Source organism: Puma concolor, chromosome F2 (assembly GCF_028749965.1).
Source record: "Puma concolor isolate L17-30 chromosome F2, mPumCon1.1.hap2, whole genome shotgun sequence".
In the NCBI taxonomy this organism is placed as follows: Eukaryota; Metazoa; Chordata; class Mammalia; order Carnivora; family Felidae; genus Puma; species Puma concolor.
The window spans coordinates 48636249-48662791 of record NC_141684.1 but is presented as its reverse complement, the minus strand read 5'-3'; the positions used below and the strand labels follow the sequence as shown (position 1 = coordinate 48662791).

General features: G+C 35.2%; 1 protein-coding gene across 5 annotated transcripts in view; it reads right to left on the bottom strand.

The window, feature by feature from the left end:
* Positions 1 to 26543, bottom strand: part of LOC147572006 (uncharacterized) — a 170710-nt gene that overhangs the window by 81291 nt on the left and 62876 nt on the right. For 4 of the 5 annotated variants that reach the window (XR_015246594.1, XR_015246595.1, XM_086695135.1 and 1 more), the window contains 2 exons: positions 8173 to 8239; positions 4292 to 4368 (listed from right to left, as the gene is read on the bottom strand). Coding sequence is in view for 2 of the 5 variants with exons in the window: in XM_086695135.1 (XP_086551261.1) it covers positions 4292 to 4368; positions 8173 to 8239 (144 nt within the window). In the remaining 3 variants the exon portion in view is untranslated. Of the gene's footprint in view, positions 1 to 4291; positions 4369 to 8172; positions 8276 to 26543 lie in introns of all 5 variants that reach the window. The other variant, XR_015246596.1, reaches the window with a different exon arrangement.

The following is a 26543-nucleotide window of genomic DNA, read 5'->3' as shown; positions in this document are numbered from 1 at the left end:
ACTTGCACACAGTAGCATCTTTCATGCCTTCAACCCAGAGAGGTCACCATTATTCTAATAAACCATAAATCCATGTTGCCTGTTTCTGAACTTTTTATAACTAGATTCACACAGTGTATATTCTACTTCATGCAGCTTTTTTTTACTCAGTTATTTTTGTGAGAATCTTTCATATCATGAGCTATAACAAAAGTCTGTAGATTTTAAATTACTGTACAATAATCCTATTGTTAAATTCTCCAGTTGTAGTCCTCATGATAGCTTTTGGAGTTGTTTCCACGTGTGGAATAATACAAATAATGCTATGAAAATTTCTGTTCATGACTTTCTGGTGCACATGAAATTACATTTCTGTGGCTATATACCCATAAATAAAGTACCTGCATCATAGGTGATGTATTTTAGTCCACTGTTTTTTAAATAAATTTTCATTGTTTACAAGAATAGCCAGTAATTAAGATTACATGATCATAATCCCAAGTTAATTACAAGTTCAGTTGTTCTTTTCTCTCCCTTATTTTGCTCATCTTGCCAGTTGAACTATATATAGACAAGAAACAGTGTAGAGAAGAATGGTGTAAAGAAATGAAAGATAGTTGATCAGTCTGAGTAAAGCAGAGAATTCTTCTCAAAAAAGTACACAGAAATAAGATGAGAAAACATAATTTGCTGTTACAGTTTTAATGTCTTTGAGTGCTTGCTAAATTAAATACTTTGACATATGCCAGCTAAGGTTTATTGGAGGCTTATTCCCTAAAGAGTAATAGGATTAAAAAGTATTTTGGCAAAATATTTGTGTGTTCATATCCAAGACATATTATGAAGGATAATATCTTAATATCAGAAAACGTATATGTTAAAATTCTTGCAAATAGTCTAAAAACTATTTTCTATAAAAATATCATGCGGCATCTGGGTGGCTCAATCAGTTAAGTGTCTGACTTCAGCCCAGGTCATGAATTCATGGTTTGTGGGTTCAAGCCCCGCATGAGGCTCTGTGCTGACAGCTCAGAGCCTGGAGCCTGCTTCGGATTCTGTGTCTCCCTCTATCTCTGCCCCTCCCCTCATCATGCTTTGTCTCTCTCTGTGTCTCAAAAATAAATAAACATCGAAAAAAATTTAAATAAAAAAATCATTATGTGGATCAAATTCATAGAATTCTCTACTCCCTTTATTTAGGAAAGCTCTTTATAAAAAGTCTACCATAGTAGGTGAACTTGGTCTTAGTGATAAGATATTCTGCAAAAGTTGATATGTTAATATAAATTTCTTTGCCAATGAATATTTGTTTTGTGTATTTTGATCAAAGAGTTGGTACTTTTTACTTGAGCTATATAATAATTTTTAATTTCAATAAAGTCCAAATAAAACTGTAGTAAATAAATTTACATATAGTTTCCCAATTATTTTATTCATTTATAAGATACTGGATGATAATATTTCTGGGTAGGCATTACATAAGACTTGTATGTGTGGCGAGTGTGTGTTATATGCTGAATTACATTCTTCCAAAATTTGTACGTTGAATGTTTAATCACCAGTACTTCAGAATATGACTATATTTTGAGAAGGAATTTTTAATGAGGCATTTAAGTTAAAATGAGACTATTATGGCAGGTCTAATCCATTCTGACTGGTGTCCTTATAAGAATAGGAAATTTGGATAAATATAGAGACACATAGGATGCTCATGTACACAGCAAGAAGGTGGCCATCTGAAAGCCAAGGAGAGAGGCCTCAAAAGAAACCAAACCTGATAACAGTTTGATCTTGGGATTCCAGCATATAGGCTCTCTTAAACAGATATGTAACACATAGATGAAAACTTTATCATGGAGTACAAAAGGGTGTTAGCTATGTGAAAATGTGGGTTAAAATCCAACTTTCTCCTGTTCCTGTGTTTCAATTATTATTATTATATAAGCTTCATGGAGAATTTAATTTGTTAATGCGTTCTGTGGTTCCAGTGTTAAAACTCACCAAATAATTTGTTGAGGCACATTTCATGAGAGTAGTATGACTGTCTACTAAAAGTAGAAAGAAGCATCTTGAAAACTCCAGATGTTCAATTACATATTTGTAAAACCTCATATTTAGCATTTCAACTACAGTGATCTACAAAATGAAATTCCTATGTTCACTTTGGATACTTCCTGATACAAAAAAATGTCAAGCCTTAGAAAAAGAAACAGATACAACCATAAGCACTTTGGAAACATTTTTGGAGAGCCTAGTTTAACAAAACTAAAACCTCTAGTAACCTGGGAATTGAAAAGAGTTTCATTGAACTATTAAATAAAGAATGTCAGAAATGCTTGTATAGTGATTTGCTACATCTCTATTACATGGAAAATAGAGTACTTTTATTTCACTTGGGGGAAAGAAATTTTTAACAAATAAGATTTCCAAATAAAGCTACATCAGGATAGGTAGAAGTTAAGCATATTTCATCATGTTTCACTATTATAAAAAGCAAATTAATTAGTATAAGATATCTTCTCTAAAAGGCAGAAATATACTTTAAAAAGCATCTTCACACTCTGGGATATTGATTGGAATGTATCTAGTGTTAGTAAATACAAGTAGTTCGAGTAGTCAGTACATACAGGGCTAGTTTCCTAACGGCAGAACTCAAACTTAGAAGCAGAATTCTTTCCCCAGTCTTCCTCATATGCAACCAACTGATGATCCACAGTAGGTTCTGAAACTTAGAGCCACAGCCCTTTACACTAATTTTATGTTCCTTTGCTGTTGTTCCTTCTGCTTACATATCATTCCCCCTGCTCCATCTCAGTAGCATCAAAACTCTATCATTTTTTTAATAACCTACTGTTCAATATCTAGGAGGAAGAAATTATACTTTAGTATACTGACTTAATACTGATAATAAGACCAAAATACATAAATTTTCACATTCTCTATGAATTTTTATGACCTCAGTTTGTGTTAAAACATTTACTTCTTCTAATGCACCATATTGTCTCATTAACTAAAACCTACCTTTTTCAACCTCATTTGCTTTCCTTTTGAAAGTGGGACACTGCTTTGCTCATTATTTGCAATATCATAAAGAACATTTGGGATATTTTAACATCCCTCTGGTTTCACAGTGTCTGCCAACTAATATTCCTCCCACAAAATCTCAAGTATATCTCTCTCTTCCTATCCTTGTTACAATTATCTATAAACTTTAGACTCATAATTTGCTATTTTGGAAGGATTGTGGTGCCTGACCCAGTTTCTTCTCCACTTCTTTAGTTACCATCATCAGAATATCAATCTGAATGACATCACCATCACAGATAGCTATAGAGTTAGATTCTATAATGTAATGTCTGTTTTTTGTCTTTTATCGTCTCTCCACTTTGGTAGGCCTTCTTCATATGGCCACACACTGGATGAAGAATTTCACACTCTCTCTCACATACTGTATTTAAAAATTTATCTATTCACAACAACCTTCTTTTATCTCCCTTTCAGTCATTGCACTGAATTCAAATTTAGAACACAAGAAATTCATTATCTCTTCTTAAGTCCCATGGTCTTCCAGTTCCTTCTTCATGCTTTCAATTGCTTTTTTTTTTCTTTTTTGGGTGGCTCAGCTCTACACCAGAACTTCATATCCCTATGACCTTCCACTGCACTTGTTCTTGCCAATTACTAACTGTGGTTCAAACCAATGGTCTATTTGCATTATCTGGATAAAATTACATAACCTGAAAAAACTGATAGTTTCCAACCTCAAATAGACCCTCAACTGTTACTTGGTGGTCTTTCCACTAATTTCCAGTTGGACGAATTTTCTGTTTTCCTATGTGGTTAGTGTCGGCCATTTCCTTTCACTCAGCCAAGCAAAACCAAACCAAACAAACAACATAAACTGTCTCATAAAAAAATAAACATGAGACATGCTCAAACATAACTATAGGGTCACAATTCCTAGCATCTTTCTTTATAGTCTCAGAGGAAGATGTGCTGTCTTGCAAACCACAGTAATCCTATCCATTTGTGTCATTGCCCAGAACCCCCTCCATTTCCTCTGAAACGTGCAACCTTGTCATCCTTTTCCTTTCTCACCCTTACCACTTGCTCCTTTCAGTCATCCTAAAAATATGTTAAAATATTCCTATGCAAAAAATATATTAATATTTAAAATTCTCCCTTAAATGAGGGAAAGTGGAGAAACATGACAAACCCTACTTCAGCCTGGTGACCAAGATCGGCCTCAACACCTATAAATCATGTTGACACTGTGTAACCTTGATATGATGTAATAAAAGTGACACTTTACCTTGTGATCTACCTTCCTCAAATCTGTAATCCAAGCGTAATCATGAGAAACTGCACTCCTCAAAACTGCAAGTTCATCTAAAACAAGGAAAGTCAGAGAAATTGTCAGTCAAGAAGAAGCTAAAGAGAATTCACAAATATAATGTGGTATCCTGGGTGAGATCTTAGAATAGAAAAGGACATTGGGTAAAAATCAAGGAAATCTGAATAAATTACAGACTTTATTTAGTAAAAACATATCAATATTGTTTTGTTAATTGTAATGAACTATCACAATGTAAGATATTAATAACAGATTAAACTGTGTACAGGGATCATATGGGAATTCTCTGTACTATCTGCTCAGTTTTTTTGTAACCCTAAAATTGTTCTAAAAAATTTAACTGTTACTAAAATTGAAACAAAAATGGTAGCCCAGGAGTTATTCCATGTAGAGGGAGGTGAAACAATCACCCATATTAATAATAAAACTCATATTCACATTAACAATTGCAGCTTAAGTGTGTGCCCATAAAAGATCTCCTGATTCGAAACTCCAGAATTTGTCAGAATAATGAACAAAGTGAAGGTTTAAATGGAAAAATCCAGACTTCCCCACACTGAGGTACTTCTGTAAAACATACAATATGGAAGGACAGGGCTGAGCAGACCAGCCGTCAAGAGTTAAGAAAGCAGAAAGTGGTGTGATCTGCACATGCGAGTTTCTGTTCTCAAAAATGCTACTGGAATTTAAGAGAAGAGGATGGAATGAAGCAGCTCAGCAGAGGGCAGGATCATAGCTAATCAAGGTCTCTTGGCACAGAAACAAAACAGAGGGATTTCTTTCTAAGATACAGAAGGCTAGTTCCAGGAAAAAGTCTTGTAACATGTCTCAGTTACAAGTGATGGATATATATATATATACACACACACATATATATACACATATATATAGTGCATCTTCAACACGGGCAACTTATATGTCATTGCTTAGAGGGCTGAGAGCTCATCTGCAATGAGTCAGCAAAGTGAAAATTACCACCAAGACGTCATCAACTTTGGAATACAAAGAATAGGACAAATACAATAAAAACTTTTGGAAAATGGACTTTTATCTATTTTTAATAATTTATTAAAGAATAATTTGTTTTTTTTTAAGTAAGTTCTATGCCCAACGTGGGGCTTGAACTCATGACATCAAAACCATGAGTCACACGCTCTACCAACTGAGCCAGCCAGGTGCCCCACAAAATAGACTTCAAAATAGTAAGTTCACTTCTACCTCGTTATTCCTAATTAAACTTTTAGGAACTATGAATTGACTGATCAAAACAAACCAATTTTTCTCACTTATCAATGTCAACTATTTGACAGATAACTTGATTTAATTCCTTTTTTTTTTTTTTTTTACATTTATTTATTTTTTGAGAGACATAGACAGAGCACAAGTTGGGGAGGGGCAGAGAGAGGAGACACAGAATCCAAAGCAGGCTCCAGGCTCCGAGCTGTCAGCACAGAGCTTGACGCGGGGCTTGAACTCACAAACCGCGAGATCATGACCTGAGCTGAAGTCGGACACTTAACCGACTGAGCCACCCAGACACCCACTTAATTTAATTCTTTAGCAGAATAGTTTTTTCATATCTGGCAGTATTAGCAAGTTATCTTCCTTTGGCTCTCACTGTCATTATAATCTAACGTAAACTACTTTTCATGTGCTTCAGTGCCATCTATACCTCTGACTCATTGTACTTTTTTTTTTTTTTTCAGAGTCTATAGCCAAAGGACATAAAAATTATTTAGTTAAATTTGTTCTTTGTTACCATTCAGGTAGAAAAGAATAGAACAAATGACTACATTTGTTTTTCTACTTAATATAGTGTATTCGTTGATAGTACAGCCTAAGGCTCACCCTCTCCTTCATTCATTGATTGTCTACATTATATCAAGCTCTTTCAAATTCTTCAAAGCCTAAAGATGGTGCCCTTATCTAACAAATCCTTTTACCTACCAACACTGTGACTTACATTATTCATAGTCATGCTACTAAAAATACCACTTCCTTTACTAGATCTCTTATCAATTGTTGGGTTGAAATATTTTCTAATATAACTATGCCACCAAAGATAAGAAAAAGTAAAAATATTACAGTACTTCTTCAAAATATATCAATGCATATAATATACTATAACTATCCACTATCCTATGGGGTTATTTTCTCTGTAAAATATGATAAATTAAGTACAGATTTATACTCTGTATCTATACTCTGAAGCTACAAATACTTTTGAAATATCGAACTCAGCAGAGCATACTTAGAAAGATGGACTTCTCCTCTCCAAAGATGTTCCAGCTTCAAAATATTATAGGCATCTCTGACTTGTTTCTCGATGTCAACCTCTATCAGTCCTGACACTTCAACTGGAGTGATTATTCTGAAACACAAATCTGAACTTCTCCTGATGTCTGCACTTTTCCCACATTCAAACCAATTGAATGATTTATACTTGCTCTTAGGTGAAGCTCAACATACTTAATATATTCACGACATTGCTCCCCCAAGTGCTCTCTGGAGTCTGTCATATGGACCTTCTTCAGTTACTGCACATCTGGGACTCCCTGCCACAAAGCCTTTACATATGGTATGTCATCTTCCCAGAAGGTTCTTCCTCACCACCACCACTTACATAAGATCTCCTTTTTTTCCTTCATATTTGGTTCAAACCTTTAGGTTATGTAAGAAGATGTACCTAAGTAGTTTTATTACCATGTTACATGCTCTTACCTGCTCTCAAAGAATCAGGCTGTTCAATAATTAAATATCTGTTGCCCCCACAAGAACCACTGTCTACTATTAATAGCCCAGCATCAAGAATAGTGTGTGACTAATGAATAAATCAATTAGTGAATAAATGACTATATTTGATTATAACAACATTTCTGTTCAGAGAGTGAACTATTGGTCAATGGCAGTCACAAATAGATAATTGATAGCTTATATAAGAAAATGAAAACCAAGGAAAATGAAACTTCTATAATCTATTTTTTATGCAACCTTGATATTTAGCTAGCTCTTTTTGGTAACTAAGCTATGCTGTCAATAGAGCATGGCAAATGCGATTCATTCCATTACATCCCAGTGCTTATGATCATGATTGAGAGTGTTAATTATATTCTTTTAAATTTGCTTTCATCCTTGCATGTATAGTAAAAATTTAGCTTTTAGCAAGTTTCTGATAAGGCATGAGAAGAAAAACTACTTTAGATATAATGGGCTGCATAGTGTAATACAAATAATGATATAGTATGAAGGAAGGATGATCTAAATTTATGTTTAACTTCTGGGTTGGAAATATACGAAGTATTGTTTGGGTGACTGCAAATGAGCCACATTACCTGAGTTTATTTCTATAAAAAGAGAATAATATCTATCTGACAGATTTACTGTAACAAAATAATAAAAATATTAACTACTGAGGTGACAACAGACTTTTTTTCATGGTATTTGTTGCTGTTTATGTTGTGAATATTGATGCTGAGAATGATGCAGATATGCTTCTGCTGCTATTGGACTGGGTGAAACCATATTATCTTTTTTTTTTTTTTAAGTAGGCTCCATGCCCAGTGTGGAGTCCAATGTGGGGCTCAAACTTATGACCCTGAGACCAAGACCTGAGCTGAGATCAAGAGTGATATGCTTAACTGGCTTGAGCCACCCAGGCACCCAAAAACCATATCATCCTATGTACAGAATAAGAATATTTCAAATGTTTCTGTTACCCCAAATAAACAATTCAAAATATTAATGTTGTTATATACAATTTATTGTTTTAAAATATATTTTCTACTTAGATTTATTGCTTTATAATGGGCATTGTTAGTTATTATTATAAGTGAAAATACCTTTTCCTTTTTTTCCATCACAGACATTTTCTCTGGGTTGTGTAATCACTGAAGTCTTGTCAGTTTTCTATTGAGGAAAAACAAGTGATCAATATTGAGTAGCCTGAAAAAAAACAATCAAGGTAATTCAAATCAATATGCTTATCTTGCAATCATTTATACTGCACATTTGCAAAATCACAAAGCTTAGTTTATTGAAGCTTCATTTGGAAACAGCAAGAAGTATGGGGAGAGATTCTATAGTTTAAATGTGGAAAATAATAACAAATGATTTTTTTATATTTTCAATGAATAATCTGTTTTACTTTAAAATTTTTAAATGTTTATTTATTATTTTTGAGAGAGAAAGAGAGCAAGCATGGGAGGGACAGAGAGAGAGGGAGATGCAGAATCCGAAGCAGGCTCCAAACTCTGAGCTGTCAGCATACAGCCCGATGTTGGACTTGAACTCACAAACTGCAGGATCATGACCTGAGCTAAAGTCAGATGCTTAACCGACTGAGCTACCCAGGTGTCCCTGTTCTACTATAAATTGTAAATGTATTAAACTACTTCTCTGAGTATAACTGTAAAATATTCATACACTAAATTAATTCTAAACTCGGGACTAGATGACTAGATGACACTGTCTTGAAGGTAACAGACCAATTGTGTATTATTCATTTTTACTTATAATTTGGAAATAGGCAAATATTATAATTAATATAAACTTTAAGTGATTGTTTATCTAAAAATCTGAAAAAACACTGTTTGATGGAAAAAAAGTATAGTTACACTGCTAAAACCAATGTAACAATACAGAAAACCATAGGTAAAACTAACCATTACAGCAATCGTTTCAGAAAGTATCCCGAAGTCAAGAGAAAATTAGATAACTTTCTAAAAAATTTTCCCAAATTAGCTATGAGGCAAAAAAATTAAGTCTGTCATCCCTTTTATTAGTCACAATACTTTTTTTCATTTTTTACAACACACTAGATACTCCCAGATCCTTTTACATACATTATCTAATTTGATCTCTATAATAATCCCTTGAGGTGAGTAAAAGAGACCAATATTATGTCAAAGAGGTTAAGGAGGATTTTGAAATTGGGCAACTGATAAGTGTAGCACAGAGCCCTTGTTTTTTAACTGCCAGTGTACTCTTTCCACGCTACTACAAATCCTTTTTATGTATGCGTGTGTGTGTGTCTGCGTGTACACATGTAGCAAATATAGTAGAATTAACTGAAAAATGTAAATGTAATTTAATCATATGATCCCCTAAAATTTTTAAAATTTATAACTTAATATACTTACTTATGCCATGTTCTCAAGCCACAATTCCCAGAGAGTCATATAAAGAGGACAAGGTAATACATGTTACAGAAGAGGAACTATGAGCTTAGGGAACCTAAGTATTTTATAACAGGCAGTAAGCATGTTGTTCTTTGGTCCAGAATGAAACTATTTCTCTCTTCTGAGGCTGTAAGCAAACCAGCCCCTTGCTTCAGAGGACAGCACTATCTCTATCTTTCAGGGCTGCTCACTATATAAATTTCTTTCGAAATATAGTCAGGAATAATAGCTGTCAGTTCTTCTGCTCACCACACGAGCAGAAATGTAAACATCTTGTATATGAAAGACCCATGTCTCTCAACACTATCAACCCTTCATTTTCATATATCTTTTATACTCTCATGGTTTTTGGTGAATTTTCCTACTCCATCAGCCACTTTGATTAATATGGCTGACATATTAATATAATTCATATCAGAACCATTTGTGTAATTTTTCTCACATAACACATTTAATTAAGATTTCTACCAATAGGACTCCAAGCAAGAGTGAGGCCAACCTGCAGTACTGACATCAAGTATTATCCTCAAATCGCATACTCAGTCAGCTGAACAAATCCCATAAACCGTCAGAGTCTATCTGAAATATTCAGGTGCTTTCCCTTTACCTTCCTATATTGGTCTTTTCATTTTCCCTGAGGCATTAATCCAAGTATAGAACTATATATTAGTAATTATACTGACGCTTCCTTGGCATGCTAAAATGCCTAGGGCGATTTTATCATCACCCATAAAAAGTCCTTAGGATAGTGAGTTGAAACTGATGTAAATGTCTTTCATAGCCAAAGTAGTATTATTTAAGCTAAATTGAGAAACAAATTTCATATTGTTTCTAACTGAATGGCTCCCATTATAGGGATGACTGTCTCTGTATAAAGTCAGTTATCCCTCTGGAAACTCCTCTGAGTACAAGGTAGCCTCATTGGGACAGATCTCTGTAGGCATCTGAGAGTTACATAATATACTGGTATCTCTTCAAAACTTGAAGTCTCTTATAACCTTTGCTAAGCTATAAATTACTATAATTTAGGGGGAAAGGTAAGATAATGACAAGAAGTACAGCATCAGGCGAGTACATGGTATCACTGGAAAAATAGGGACTTTTACAGTCATCAAGATCCCAAGTGGGACCTACATCAGCAGAGAGCCCGAGTTGACAGTGCCTTTACTACATAGCCTCTCAGTGAGTTGATATTTCTTAAAGTTTCCATTTCAGTTCAAATCCCATACTCAGCCAGTTCAAATAATTGTGACTAAACCTTTTGGGGATGGAACGACCTTAGGATAACCAGTCCATCTTTTCTGTTTGTTCATGCCACCAGGCAAATGCATTTGTCTACCCAGGGAATGAATAAGAACCAGTTGTAAGGAATGGAGGTCGGGAAGATATCTGGAAGTACTGACAGCTGTTTTTATATGGAAGGTACAATAGTTGAAACCATTTTCTGCAGTTTCTGATTGACTTGTAGGTAAGATTAAGAAGAGTACCCATGGTCAGACTTGTCTGGCAGGAAGTAATAGCAGTCAACTAAATTTAAGGTGCTTGATGCATCAGTTGTGGGAGCCATATCAGAATGTTTCCCTTAATGAGAAATGTTCATGGTTCTGAAAGACAAAGATCATTAACGTCCCTCTATGATCACATTTCTTGGAGTCTGTGGTTTTTCCTGTCCTGGTACCACCATGATGGTTTTCTCCTTCTAATCACTAAAATTTGTTGTGTCCCATTCTAGTAGCTGTAAATTCACTTTTTCTTCAATCATTTCTTGCCTGAATCCAGACCTTTTGTCCAAGAAGGACAAAGTTTATATAAAACTTAGACAGATACATTATGTCCACCATTTGGCCATATAGGCTACTATTGAGAGTCCAGTGTGGTACTATTGGTATCCAGTGTACTCAACCAACTGCCATTATCCTTATGTTCAAAGACCATGTTAATTCAAAAAGAGAATCCAGGTGGCTAAACGAGAATTAATTTTAATTCTTTAGACCCCATTTGGCTGTATGCAGTGTACCAACTAGACTGACATGGAGTTGCTGCTTAGGAAAAAGAAAGAATAATGCCCAGGAATGGTCTAGATGGAATTTCACATTTAAAAAATAGGTCTTGAGGGGCCCCTGGGTGGCTCAGTCGGTTAAGTATCCGACTTTGGCTCAGGTCATGATCTCGCGGTTCATGAGCTTGGGCCCCGCATCAGGTTCTGTGCTCACAGCTTGGAGCCTGGAGCCTGCTTTGGATTCTGTGTCTCCCTCTCTTTCTGCCCCTCCCCTGCTTGCACTCTGTCTCTGTCTCTCTCTTTCAAAAATAAATAAACATTAAAAAAAAACTTAAAAAAATAGGTTTTGGGTGCTGAGGAGGTTCAGTGAGTTAAGCATCTGACTCTTGGTTTCGGCTCAGGTCATGATCTCATGGTTCATGGGATCGAGCCCCGTGTTAAGCACGGTGCCAGCTTGGGATTTTCTCTCTTCCTCTCTCTCTGCTCTTTCCATGCTCATGTGTGCATGTGTGTGCTCTCTCTCTCTCTCCCTCTCTCTCAAAATAAATAAACTTAAAAAAAAATTGGTTTATGTAACTCCTCACCCATTCCGTCATGAGAATTAGCTGGAAAGTAGACAGAAGAGATGATCTGTTTCTGGGGACAACTATATTCAATAAACAAAACTGCCTTATTAAAGTAGGCAAACAAGTAGATTTAGAAGTATTTTTTAAAATTTTTAATAGGTTTTTCAACACCAGAGACTAGATCAGATGCCTATGGATGATAAGAGGTATGGAAGATCGATCAAATACCTTGAGTCAAATACCAGCTCACTGTTAAATGGTTCTTGCAAAATGAGAAGAGGAAGAAGGAAGAAAAGGAGGAAGGGTATGGAGAAGGAAAATGAGGAGGAGGAGGAATGGGAAGAGGAGGGTCTGTCTTTAATCTGCCAGACCAAACAGCTAGGCCATTGTTGAGATTAAAAAGGTCATTAAAAATATAGTGAGGCTCATCAAGGAGAGCACTGACCAGAGGTATAAGAACAGTTAAGTTTCTATGAGTGGAACACTCATGTCCAATTGTGGCTCTGCATAGCTGACACTAAGGTCGAAAAGATATACCAACCCAGTTTACATCTTCAAGTTTTAGCTTAGAGAAACCATCAGTGAACCAAGATTAAGAATTAGGGGATCTCTGTGAATAAAGAACTCCACTGAATCAGAGGCTATGTTTCAGGTGGCAGAGTGAAGTAGAGATTTTCTTCCAAAGGGATAGCTGTTATTTTTTCAGACAAAGTCAACATGCCACTGGGGCCAGGCCTTCTGTGTTATTGAGTATACAATTTCCATTTGACCAGTGAAGCTTGGTGAGCTCTTTATACTTGTTAGTCACTGAGCCTAAGCTGACTCACCTCAAAATAGGAATATAACATCAAAGAGTCCCAAAGCTTCCATGGGGCAAGTATTGACTTTTGACAAGAGCTCAGTAGAGATTTAATAGCTCCCTTTCAGATAGTACATGTGTAATAGCCAAGTTAGAGAGGCAATGAATATGAGATCCTGAGTCTACCTTCATTTGCTAGGCTACATTTTTATTTTGTATTTTTTTTGCCGAATGCTCCAATCTGCAAAATCATCATAGAGCGTTTTATCTCATCAAGTTCATTATGGTTATGGGGCCCTAATGTTAGAGAATATTCCAGGGCTTGTTGGACATATTTCAATCTAAAGTGTTTATTTGGACCTTAGCCAACACATGTTGATTTATGAGATAGCCAATACAAGGAACCAAGCAGAATTCCCAAGTGAAGCACATACTATCTCCAATATCCAACATGAATAATATGGTCCTGGCCTTCCTTTTTTGTGGTGGTGGTAAAGGGGAAAGAGGTATCAGTCTTTCCTTGACTGCCAGAAATATTAAGCATTATGAATCCTCACCTAAGCCCAGTTAAGTGTGCCTGCCTTCTGCTTTAGAAAGAGATACCAACTCTGTTTTCCAAGGTTGTGAGAAAAATCTGCCCTTTGTTCTATAAAAAGATACCATCTCTATCTTCCAAGGTCATATTCTGTTTAAACATCCTTAAAAGAAAGTCTGGCATAAAGGAAGTCTGAGCCTCTGTTTGGAAGACATGCAGAAACATAAGAGATCCATGGAAAAATATCTCCCAAAAGAAGAGTATTAGAGAAACCAAATGACTAGTGTGGTTCTGGTCGAGTTCACTGAAGCAGCAGCCTACTAGTGCTGCCACCAATTATTGCAATGCAATTATATTTCAGGATTTTTCTTTAATTTGCATTGCTTATTGATTATTTTTGAGAGAGAGAGAGAGAGACAGAGAGAGAGACAGAGAGAACAAGCAGGGAAGGGGCAGAGAGAGAAGGAGAAACAGAATCTGAAGCAGGCTCCAGGCTCTGTGCTACAGAGGCATAGTAAAGAGGGAGAACACATTAATTTCTTCTCCACTTTCTGTTGATGTCATGATAACAGAAATATCTCACCCATCTTTACAAATAGAGTAATATTCTACTTCTTCCAAGTAATTCTCCTTAGAATTCTGTGTATGTTCCTGGAGGTTCAATATCTCCTTAGGAGTTATGGGCCTCAAAATATTGCCTAGAGCAACAGTTAAAACACTAAAATAGGTACTATCAAACTCTATCATCAGAGGAAAGAAAGCTCCAGGAAAAGACTCTTTCTTTCCTGTACCTAAGTTTGACTCCAAGAAACTAATTATAATGCATTATGGTATCTCAGATTTTTACTAATCTTCAAAAGTCACTTCTCACACACTATCTTGTACACTTCCCATACATAAATCCTTGGAGAATATAATATAGGAGACATATTAGATTTGAAGTGGAAAAAATTTGTTTAGCTTTCTGAGAAGGGACCATTATTAAGTTTCACTAGGTTTATTATTTTGTTTGAAAATATATTAAACTTTTGAATTTGTGAATAGACAAATAACTAAATCCAGTATATTTCTGATAGTTTGAGTTGATTCATATTTATTAGCTGTAAGAGAATACACTTCACTCAATATGAATGAGACTACTAATTTTTAAATCATAGTCCTAGTTTTTGAAGAGAGGCATTGTTTATATTATGGATTTATAACACATATTCAGTATCTAGGTACCTGAAACAAGGAAGAGATAAAACATCTTCTTCTCTTGAGATACAAGCTTGTTTGAAAATGCAGTTAGTGTTTTCAAAGATCTTAAATGACAGATTTCTTTGAAAGAACTCTCTGTGAAGGGGTCAAGGAGAGACTCTTTCTTGGTCAATAGGATACAATGAAAAACTGGTCTGGGGTGCCAAGGTGGCTCAGTCGGTTAAGCATCCAACTCTGGATTTCAGCTCAGGTCATGATCTCATGGTTGGTGAGTTCGAGCCCCACCTCAGGCTCTGTGCTGACAGTGCAGAGTCTGCTTGGAATTCTCTCTTTCTCTCTCTCTCTCTCTGCCCCTCCCTGGCTCTCTCTCTTTCTCTCCCTCAATGTAAATAAATAAAACATTAAAAAAAAAAGTAAAACTTCTCTATAGGAGTATGGTATACTTGAGAAATGAATTTAGGGATTAATTCAACATGTAATAACCAAAGTAGCATTTTACATCTGTTTTAGGTAAAATTTTGTGTATATTTATTTTGACAATAGCTTCATAGAATACTTGCTAAGTTGAGCCAGATTTTGGAATTGCTTTCTTGCTTAAATGGTTCAATGAACTGATTCAATTTATCCCAACAACCAGTTCAAGGCTATTTTATTTTCCCCTGAATTGACTAGTTGATTTGTCTTCATGCAAATCTCAGTCCAAAAATATTTCTGCAGAATCAGCATTACCACTTCCTGCAGCTAGCCATGAACCCAATTTCAGCAGAGGTTTGAAATTAGGCAAGATAATGAAATGGGCTGACAATCTGGCCCAAACCCTAATTTATAGTTTTGTTTAAAATTAAGGTTGGCTTTGCCCTTGGCCCAGAGACCGGAGAAACACAGCACGCTTAAACCTATCATTAGGCCAACCAAAATATGCAGCTAAATTACAACTGTATCTGTCCTTGGAATCATTCATTTTCTTCACTTCTCCTTACTGCTCCTGCCTTGACACATCCACAGTCTACAGCCTCCCAGTTCATGTGTCAAGTCCACATGGGAGTGCATCTCCCCAGGCTGCTCTGTTCTAACATGGCCTCTGCCCTAGACATTTCCTTCTCCCCTCACCTCCCATGAAAATATATTTGTGTAAAGAAAACTGACTCAAAGCATTTGTTTTTAATTTTTGCATTCCAGCTCTCACAGAATTTTTTAAGAAGCAGATGCTGAGATAGAGTTAGGGGTGAAGATGTGTGTGATTAATACCAGAGCGATAAGGCAGAGGAAATAGGATTAGGCAGAGAAAGAAGTCAAATTGAAATGAAGATTGGACAAAAAAGACAAAACAAAGGATAAAAAAGAAAGAAGAAAGAAAGAAAGAAAGAAAGAAAGAAGAAAGAAAGAAAGAAAGAAAGAAAGAAAGAAAGAAAGAAAGAAAGAAAGAAAGAAAGAAAGAGAGACTGGACAAAGCCTTGGCCAATCTTGTAGGAAGCTCCAGGGCAAATATTGCTCAGCAGATCTGTGCTACCTTGGGCCTAAATGATGAGAGCTCTATATCCCTACCTTGCTCGGTCACTACAAGCAAGCTCTCCTAAGAGCTGTAAACTGGTATGCAACTGCTCCGAGAGCTGTAGGCTGGAGGTAGTGTGTTGATGGCATTCCCCATAGCTGGCCAGAAGTCTTTCTTTGACAGGGGATCTAGAGAGAACATCTCTATGTCATTCTGACTCATATGATCAAGTAATTCAGACTGAAGTCTGAGTGCTAAGGGCTTAATTCAATGCTTTCTCAAATGTAATCTTTTGAATGGACGGAGAGAGGTGTGTTGGAAAAATGTGTTTTGTGTTCAAGAAATTCTATGGGACTCTATATCCCATAAAATTAAATCATTTCCTTTGCTGCAGGATTTGTCATCCTTATTAATAGTAATGTATTATCTACTACACAATGAGGTTTCAAGAGAAAAGTTACACTATGCAATGAGTTTTCAAGAGAAAAGTTATAGAGCTTGTATTTCTTAGCTATATTTATATACAGATGCTTTAATTTTCTCCAAATAAGATATTTAGTATCTTTCAAAACACTAATGACCCACATAGCACAGTTTAGGAAATTGTCTAATTATAGGATGCATATCACAAAAAATATATAAAATTTGCATGTCTCAGGACAATTCTGAAAATAGAAAGTCTTAACACAGAAATTCACTCAAATGCTGTGAATGTAAGTGCCAGGAAACAAGTGTTAAAAGTGATTCTTAAGGACATAGTTTTTTTGAAGCCTTCAAAACAAGGATTCTGTCTACTCTGCTATGTTTACTGAAAAATGAACAGGGATAGAATGGGACTCTTGCTCAAGGGAATGTTAAGACCTTAGAAAAATCTTGTCAATCTCCTTTGTGCTTTAGCCTTTTCTCTTAAGGAGACTAGTCACCAAACCGGAAAGCTTAGAACAAGCACCACAAACAGAAAACTGGAATGCCATGACAGGTAAGGATGTACTAAAATTACTAATTATTTTTATAAAAATTAAACTGCTGATAAACCAAGACTTTTAGAGCACAGTGAATTTTTAAGAAGTGACAAAGGATTGATTTCAGAAACCACAAACTTGTGAGCAAATCTTATTTCCTAAGAGGAAAAAAAATTAGAATATCATATTAAATACCTGGTTTGTAATAATTTGATAAAAATTTTAAAACAGTGAAATTTCTCCACAAATTAATCATGCCAACAGAACCTGATTTTATTTTTTAACTTGTTATCTAGTTGGCAAATTACTATAATATTGTGAATATTGCTAAAGTTTAGCCGAATATAAACCATAATAGGCAATTTGTGATCTTCTGGTGGGCTACATAATTGTCTTAATGTTAATATTATTATATGGGTTCTCGCTCATTGAGTATTTTCCAAAAAGAATATTAATTAATTTATTGATGCTAATTTGGATAAAATATTATATTTAGCTGAATACAAACTATAATAGGTAATTTGTGATCTTCTGGTGGGCTACATAATAAACTATGGCTGATATTAATATTATTATATGGGTTCTCGCTCATCGAAGAGTTTCCTAAAAGAATATTAATTAATTTTTAATGCTAATTTGGAGAAAATATTATATTGATGTGTCACTGAATTCTATCTTTGGTCTTATTTTCATGAAATTTATCCTAACATCCTTGGCATTTCTATCAGGAACTTTGAGAACACTGATAGCATGCTTATCAAATTCTTCAGCAATGAAAAGTTAGAGTACATAAAAATTGATTTTATGTACTGACATTAAAAATCCAAATTATAAATAAGCACTCTAGCTAAAAATATAGCTTCAAACAGATTGATTTAACAGGAAGACATAATAATCTGTATGTTGGTCTAATCAATCCTTTGTTCAAGTGTATTCTGGATATGACCAAAATTTGATAAAATTTGTAGGAAAAGGATTTGGAAGTTTTAGTAGGTTACAAACGTACTATGTTTCAACACTGTAATGACACTGTTTAAAAGGCTCACATAATTATTACATGGAAATAATAGAATTGTTCTGTTCAGAGATTAAATTCAGACATTTTACTTTGCCTTGGAGATCCCACATCTGGAGTATGTTTAGTCTTGGCTGTGATATTTTAATAAGGGGCTGACAAACTACAAGTCTTTGAGGTACAGAAACCAGGATGTAATTGTGCTACATCAAACATACTTGAAGGAACTGTTGATTTTAGCTCGGAGAAAACCAAACTAAAAGATTAAGGCAGCACTAGATGTGCTATATCATAAGAGGGAATAAGCTTGTCATGTGATGTTCCTCAGTAAAAGATAAAATGCCCATTTGTATGTTTGTATATTAATTTCCTAGAACTATTATAACAAATGTTTACAAACTTGGTATCGTCAAGCAATGGAAATGTATTCTCACAGTTCTGGAGACTAGAAGTCCAAAATCAAGGTGTCAGTGGGGCCATGCCTTATCTGAAGTTTCCAGAGACCAATGCTCCCTGGCCTCTTCTTAGCTTTCAGAGGCAGCCAGTAATCCCTGGCATCCATTGGCCTGCAGCTATGTCACTCCCATCTCTGCTTTGGTCATCATAGCACTTTCCTCTGTGTGTCTTCATGGCTTGTTTAAAAGGACATTAATTATTGGACTGAGGGCCAACTCTATTCTGGTGTGACCTCACCTTAACTAATTACATCTGCAAAATCCTCATTTCCAAATAAAGTCATGTTCTGATGTTTCAGGTAGACCTAGTCCTGGAGGAACATATTTAACACAGTACAGTCTGCCTCTGGCCTTTCCAAATTCATGCCTCTCTCATATGCCAAAGATATTCACTCTATCTTAATATCCTCAAAATATTTAACCCATTTAATTAATTTTGTACCTAAAATGTCATCACAATACTATCAACACAAAAAGTTCCAAATCTCATCATCTAGATCAGTGTAAATCAGTTATGGGTGAGACTCTGGGTATAATCCATCTTGGAACCAAATTCTTCCCCACGTGTGGACCTGTGAAACTAGAAAGCAAGTCATATGCTCCAAAATATAATGGTGGTGCAGCCATAGAATAGATAGTGAGAAAGGGGGAGAATAGAGCTTTATCTTCCTATTCTCTGCCTCTGATTATCACATAGCTGCCTTCCTTCCCTGTGCATTTTCATATAACCTTTGTATAAGGATACCAGTCATTGCATTCAAGGCCCACCCAGATACAGAGGGACCTCATCTTAACTAATTACATCTGCAAAGACCTAATTTCCAAATAAGGCCACAATCTGAGGTTCCAAATAAACATGAATTTAGGGGAGATATTCAACCCAGTACAATCTGATTCATTTGTTTTTCAACAATAAAATAAATGTTTCATTTTATTAAAGGTTAGCTTTTTTAAACTATTGTTGCTGACTACAGTGGTAATGAAGCACCTCATGAACTAGCTTACAGTCACTAAATGCATTCAAACAGAAGCCGAAATCCATGAGAGAGTATCTAATATGTAGAGTTGAATTCCTGAACTTGACATTAGGGGAGTAGAACTTCTTTAGGTAACCTTCAGATTCCCTTCCCACCTTCCATGAGTCTGGTGGAGCAGATTTCATCTCCTAAATGTTCAGCTGAGATTTCTATGATGTATAAAGATGAAGACATTGTGCAAGTGTACAATATAAAAAGTAAAACCTCAGTTCTCTGGTTCTTGATAAAAAGAAATTAACTGCAGAAAACATAGAGACTTTTTGGGGGATACGGTGACAGATGGACACTAAGATGGTCACTATGCTTCCCACCCCTGGTGTTCACGCTCTGTATGATCCTCTCCCCTTGAGTGTGGGGGCAGACTGTGACTTGCATCTAACCAACAGAATCTGGTAAAGGTAAAAGGATTTTACTGACACAATTAATAATCCCTTTCAGCTGCCTATGAGTTAATAGTGGGTGGGCCTGCGTAAATCAGATGACTGCCCTTAAAAGAGGAACTGACCCGCAGTAATGTTAGATATTCTCCATGCTGGCTTGATGAAGTAAGCGCTTATGTTGAGAAAGCCCTTAGGAAAAGGAATTTTGGAGGCCTCTAGGCTTGAGGGCAGCCCCCAACAGAAATCCAGAAAAAAACCCAGTGCCCTCACAAGAGGAAGAGGTGATGTGAAGATGTGAAGACAAGAGAGACTGAAGTCAAGTGGCCACAAGTCAAGAAATCCAAAAATGCAGTCACCAGAAACTGGAAGAGGCAAGGAAGACTCCTGGCTCAGAGCCTTCAAGAAATTGCAACCCTACAAACACCTTGATTTCAGACTTTTGGCCTCAAGAACTGTGAGAGAATAAACTTCTAGTTTGTGGTAACTGGTTACAACAGCCACAAGAAGCTAATATAAAAATGGATTTTGCTAGGGTGCCCGGGTGGTTCAGTCTGTTAAGTGTCCAACTCTGGATTTCAGCTTAGGTCATGATCTCACAGTTCATGAGATTGAGCCCTGCATCCAGGGCACTGCATGGAGTTTGCATGGGATTCTCTTCCTGTCTCTCTCTCTCTCTGCCCCTCCCCAACTTGTGCACTTGTTCTCTCTCTCTCTCTCTCTCTCTCTCTCTCAAAATAAAGAAACATTAAAACTTTTTTTTTTAAATGAATTATGCCACTAATCTGAATGAGCTTGGAAGAAGTTTCTACCCTATTTGAGTTTCCAGAAGAGCATGCAGCCTGGAAGATACTTTGATTACAGCCTGTGAGACCCTAAGCAGAAGATCCAATTAAACAGTACCCAGACTTCTGACCTATGGAAATTGTAAGAAAATGCGTGTTATTTTAAGCCCCTAAATTTGCAGTAATTTTCTACGCAGCAATTGGGAACTAATACAAATGTGACTCATAGTTTTGCCACATATCTATGTTTATTTTCTTTGAATTCACTACCAATGAGTTAGACGAACCTTTCCACCCCTGACAATTCTCATTACTATGAATAGCACATATCTAAGTAATTGCTTTAAGGTTAATAGTCCAATTGCTTTAAAACAAGTACAGACGTATATACTACCCTGGGTCTAATTAGCACACAGCTCTAACAAGGTACAGAATATAATTAATTACTGTATATTCAATATCTTAAGAAATAAATATAAAAAAGGAGGGAGAGAGGAGGAGGGTAAATGAGATAGGGAAAAGCTGACAGTTTTGATCCCTATAGGTCAGAAGTGATTCTGATATTTACAATGTTTTCTGTAGCCTATAGGAAGCTACATTTCTCCCAGTTTCCTTACCCATAAAATGGGGATAATAACAGTAACTACTTCAGAAGGTGGTTTCATGTATTCAATGAGATCAGCTATGAAGTGAATTTAATGGAGTCCCAGGAATAGAGTAAGTGTTCTATAAAATCAGTGCTCAACATCAGCATTATAACGTGCTTCATGTTTTAAAAAGTAATTGAATATGTACATTGTTTTCAGCTGTCACATCCAAAGAGTAGAAAGCTGAATGGCTTTTGTGACAATCTAAAGACTCCCGGTGCTCCTGGTTTTGGGAAAGACTTGTCTTCATGGATTGATAGAATAAATATTTTTTCATTTTGCATGTTATTTATTTTTAATATATTGACCATAATTGCTGTTCAATGTTTGAAAAAACTACTTTTGTTAAATTGGAATAATAATGGCATTCTAGAAAGTACAAACCACAAGGGTTAGAGTTTTCAGTCTGAGTCAAACTTTAGAAGGATAATTTCACTTTCTTCTTCCTCACTATACCCATGTAATGGCTTCATTCTCCTTTGTGTTATGTGCATATTGAGAGATAAGCAACCTTTTTTGTGCTCTGCATCATCTAAGAAAATCAATTTTTTTCCCTAAAGCATTTGAAGTTCTACAAAATACAAATTGACATTTTATAGTACTTTTTTTTAAATTAAAAACCCAAATGTATGCTATAGGAAATCTTTTTCACATGTGAATGACTCATTTGTTCTCAAATCATCATTTGGTAAAGTTGTTTGATATTTAAAAACTTTCTGTGATTTCATGGTGACTTAAAAAAAATAGTTGTATTTTTTGCTAGTCAGAAGTTAATCTGAGCCCTCCAGGCTCAATTTCAGATTTGAATGTCAAGTCTCAAGGTTTGATGTCAGCCTCGCAAACTTTCTCCTTCAGTGTCTATCTACATAAAACATTTACATTACATGATATTAGAGCTGATCCCATACAAAGATAGATTATGGTTCTTAAGTTATCAAAAAAATGCACTCTTAACTAAGGCTGCTTAATATGCTAGCATGTTATCTGATAATAGATGCCATAATATTCTATTTTTTTTACCATGTCCTCCAGTCATAAACAAATTCTATATATGTCAGGCACACACACATGCCTATAAATAAAACAAAATTATAATGAAACAATTCCTAAACTTACATAGGTAAATATGCCCTGATATTTTCTTATTTATTTTTCTCTAATGTATTCTAATCCATTCTATTCTATTTTATTTGAAATAAAATGCTTATTGATATTCACCAAATTGGGATTTATGACCTACTCATGGTTAAACCTGTGACCATGGGTTAAACTTATGGGTCAAAAGAGGCAATGAAATGTGAAGCCAACATCAAACAATTGTTTAACATTTTTTTAAGTTTATTTATTTATTTTGAGAGAGAGAGAGAGAGAGAGAGAGAGAGAGAGAGAAAATGAGCAGGGGAGGGGCAGCGAGAGAGGGAGAGAGAGAATCCCAAGCAGACTCTGTGCTATCAGTGCAGAGCCTGATGCAGGGCTTGGTTCCATGAACCGTGAGATGATGACCTGAGCTGAAATCAAGAATTGAATGCCCAATAATAGACTGAGCCACCCAGGCACTCCAAACAATTGTTTAACATTCTTGCCAAGAAGAAGCCAATCAGTTCACCCTATACAAATGCTATAAAAAGATGGATAGCTGGTGTCCAGAAAGAGGAAAGCATAATTCTGAACAATACCAAGCCAGAGAATATGAGAATGTCTGTTTTAGAGCTATTGGTGGCAAATTTCTGTCCTAGAGACCAGACTCCCTTAGAGGTCTTCACTCTTCAGATACACGTAGGAGACAGTTCTAGCTTATGCCTGCTGACCCAGAGTATAGCCGTTTTCCATATTTTTCACTTTAAAGAAGTATTACAATTAATAGCTGAAATAGAGTGTTCCAAGATGGTATAAAAACATAAAAGACTGGATTTTCCAGTAGGTCTGATACAAATCCAAGATTTTACTTAGTATGAAGATTTACTTGGGATGCCTGTGTTGCTCAGTCGATTAAGCATCGGACTTAGGCTCAGGTCATGCATAATTTCATGCTTCGTGGGTTTAAGCCCCACGTCGGGCTCTGTGCTGACAGCTTGGAGCATGGAGCCTGCTTCAGATTCTGTGTCTCCCTCTCTCTCTGCCCCTCCCCTGCTTACACTCTGTCTCTATCAAGAATAAACATTAAAAAAATTAAAGATTTACTAATAGTTTCATTGATATCAGCAATTATAAAGCACTGACACAGCAGGAAAGGTCTTGGTTGTCCAATACACTCCCCAGGTCCTTTCTTGCTGCAACATGATGCGCTCTGGTAGCAGACACACAGTATCTTACACAGAGGAGCCACTTTCATCAGGAAACATCTCCATGTAGCCTTATATAATTGCATATCTTCTATGATATTTCTCAAGGAGCCATATCCCATAAATCTGTAGATTCCAGGTTTGTTTACCATAAGTAATCCTGGATAGATGAGGCATATACAGTTAAAAGCATTCCAAAGATAAAGACTTTCCAGGAAAAACCATTATTTTGTTTGCCAGTAGGACGACATCGCCATGTTTATAAAGAGATTTGACAGGGTCAACTTCTTTCTCCCTTGAGGATGCCTCCCTCTGCTTAAGAGAAAATACAAATTGCAGACCAGCATGTTAACCATTTACTTCCCAGATGTCCTTGATGAGCCTCCATTTTGTATACCCAGGTTCTGCCATGGTGTTGTCTAAATAACATGTGAGATGTATATAGTAACAGTCCTCAGTTTAAGGAAGTTTAAATGAGAAAATCTATAGGAGGTAACCAGGCTTGCTTTTCTTGGTGTGATCTAGGCTAGCATCATACACCTCCCTTTAAAGAATGGCTAATGGAGTGCTCTTTGACATAAAAAGCTGGGAAAACTTAATACCTTGTGGTCATTAGTGGGCATTGGAGAAGTGTCCAATGCTGCTGCACCGTTTGGATACTTCATGTACCAGCCAGTTGCACTGTGGCTCCTGCCAACTCTACAAGATGCACAAAACTATCATTCGCTTGTCTGTGGGATCAGTGGAAAATGGGTCATGCATATGAGAAATAAATGCTGAGTAGTCCTATATTACACTGTATCTACATATCTTGCTACAGCTGTTTTGTCATGTATTCCAAAGTTAAAATCTAAAGTGTTTTCTACTTTTCATTAACACTTTTATTTTGCAATAAATTTTTAATGCAACTATGAGCCTAAAAAAGTGCATGTTCAATTAAAAAAACACAGAATTTTCATTTCTTAAGAAAATTGGTAATGAATATGTAATTTGCCTAAATTGTTTGTCATCATCTAACACATTTAACATACACTAAGGTAAGAGTGGGGAGACATACTGGTATTACAGATGAAATGAAGACAAAATTTACCAAAGAAGCTTTAGCCCCTAACTGAAAAGTTAGTAAATATTTTGAATTATTTCTAAAGATGAGAATTTAAGTATAGCTGCAAATTTCATGTATAATACAACTCTGTAAAGGTAGGATTTTCATTTAGATCAAGTGATAGTTTTTTTAATTAATTTTGTTCATTTACTTATGCGTGTACAAGATTATGAAGCAATTGCTATTAATATGATTGCCTCATTAGTAGAAAACGAACATAAATACTTAGATGATTAAAACTTTATACCAAAGTCATTAGATGCTTCAAATGGAAAGTTGATTTATTTAATTTTAAAACTAGCTGGGTTTTTAAGTCAAATTAATTAAATCAAATCTTTGGTAATTTCATTCTATTTAAGCTAAATACGTAATATTATTGTAAATATGTTTCTATAGTAACTAGAAAGTTCAATATTGAAGATAAAATTGTTTTGCAATGATAAATAAAATTTTTAGTAAACTTAGGTTCATGGCATAAAGAATATTCTTAATAAATGAACATGAAACTCCTTACTCTATGCCAGAACTCCTAATTATAAGCCAAAAATCTGCAATATTATACCCACAGAAACCATTATGAAATAGAAACCACTACATCATATTTTATGTATATTCACAAAAACTACAGAACTAAATTACAAAAAAAAGCTAAATTCTGAAAACAAACAAAAATGTCTTCAGAAAGAGAACATTTTGTTGTGATTTTTCTCTTTGCTGCTTTTCTTCAGTTGGAACATAGACATGTTTGAGCCTTTGAGAATTTACTTTGTAAGTTTAAAATGTCTTATGTGTCTTCTAAATTTTTATGTCTTCTTATATGTCTTCTAAACTTTATATGTCTCCTAAATTTTAGTTGCTTCCATGCACACTGTATTAATTTGACAATTAATTATATTTAAAAAATGAATTGGCAATTTGTAATTAAAATAATCCACAAAGAGAGTAGCAAAATACTCTAAAAAAAAAAAAAAGACCACTTCAGTTTTTGAAGCTTTTCACAAATTCAATATCAAAAAGATATCTGAAAACAGCCAAATATTCTAATTTATTAAGAAGAAAGTAGGAAACTGAACAAAGTAAATAGTAAATTCTGAAATAAAATACTTAATTTGGAAATTCTACAGTTGTGCTTCAGAATATCTTGGTATTTTAGGAAGAAAATTTAATGGAGCACTTATTTTTAAGTGTATAAATTGATCGTCTATACTAGAAATGGATAAAATTGAGAAAGTGTATGATTTTTCAGCACCAACATTTGGCATAGCATTCAAAAGAATCACAAACAGGGAAAACATTTAATAAGGTTTGGTTTTTGAAAATCATCAAGAAAAAGTATTCAAGACAGTAATAAAAAGTATCTGGGGAACCATTTGACCTAATGTATTCACATATTAAATTAAAAAATGAAGTTAGAATTTTAACACATTACTTTTAGGAGAGTTTGCTCTGAGTTTATAGGGCACCTATAAAGAGATTTTCTCAATTAGAAATATTATGGTTTACAGAAAAGAATCAATTAAAGATTTAAAAATTTCAAATATATTACTCATAAAATGTAATTATTAAAAAATTTCAATTTCATGAAAGATTTAAAACTGAGGCCATATTAAAAAAACACGCATTAAAAAAACAATGATATTAGAAAAAATACAGCTGAGAAACGAGTCATTAAATAACGTGAATATGTATGAAGAATAATTATTATACTTGTGTTGTTTTTAAAAGCTCAAATACTGTGTAAATACAAGTTTTTTTCTACCTTAATGTGTATATTTAT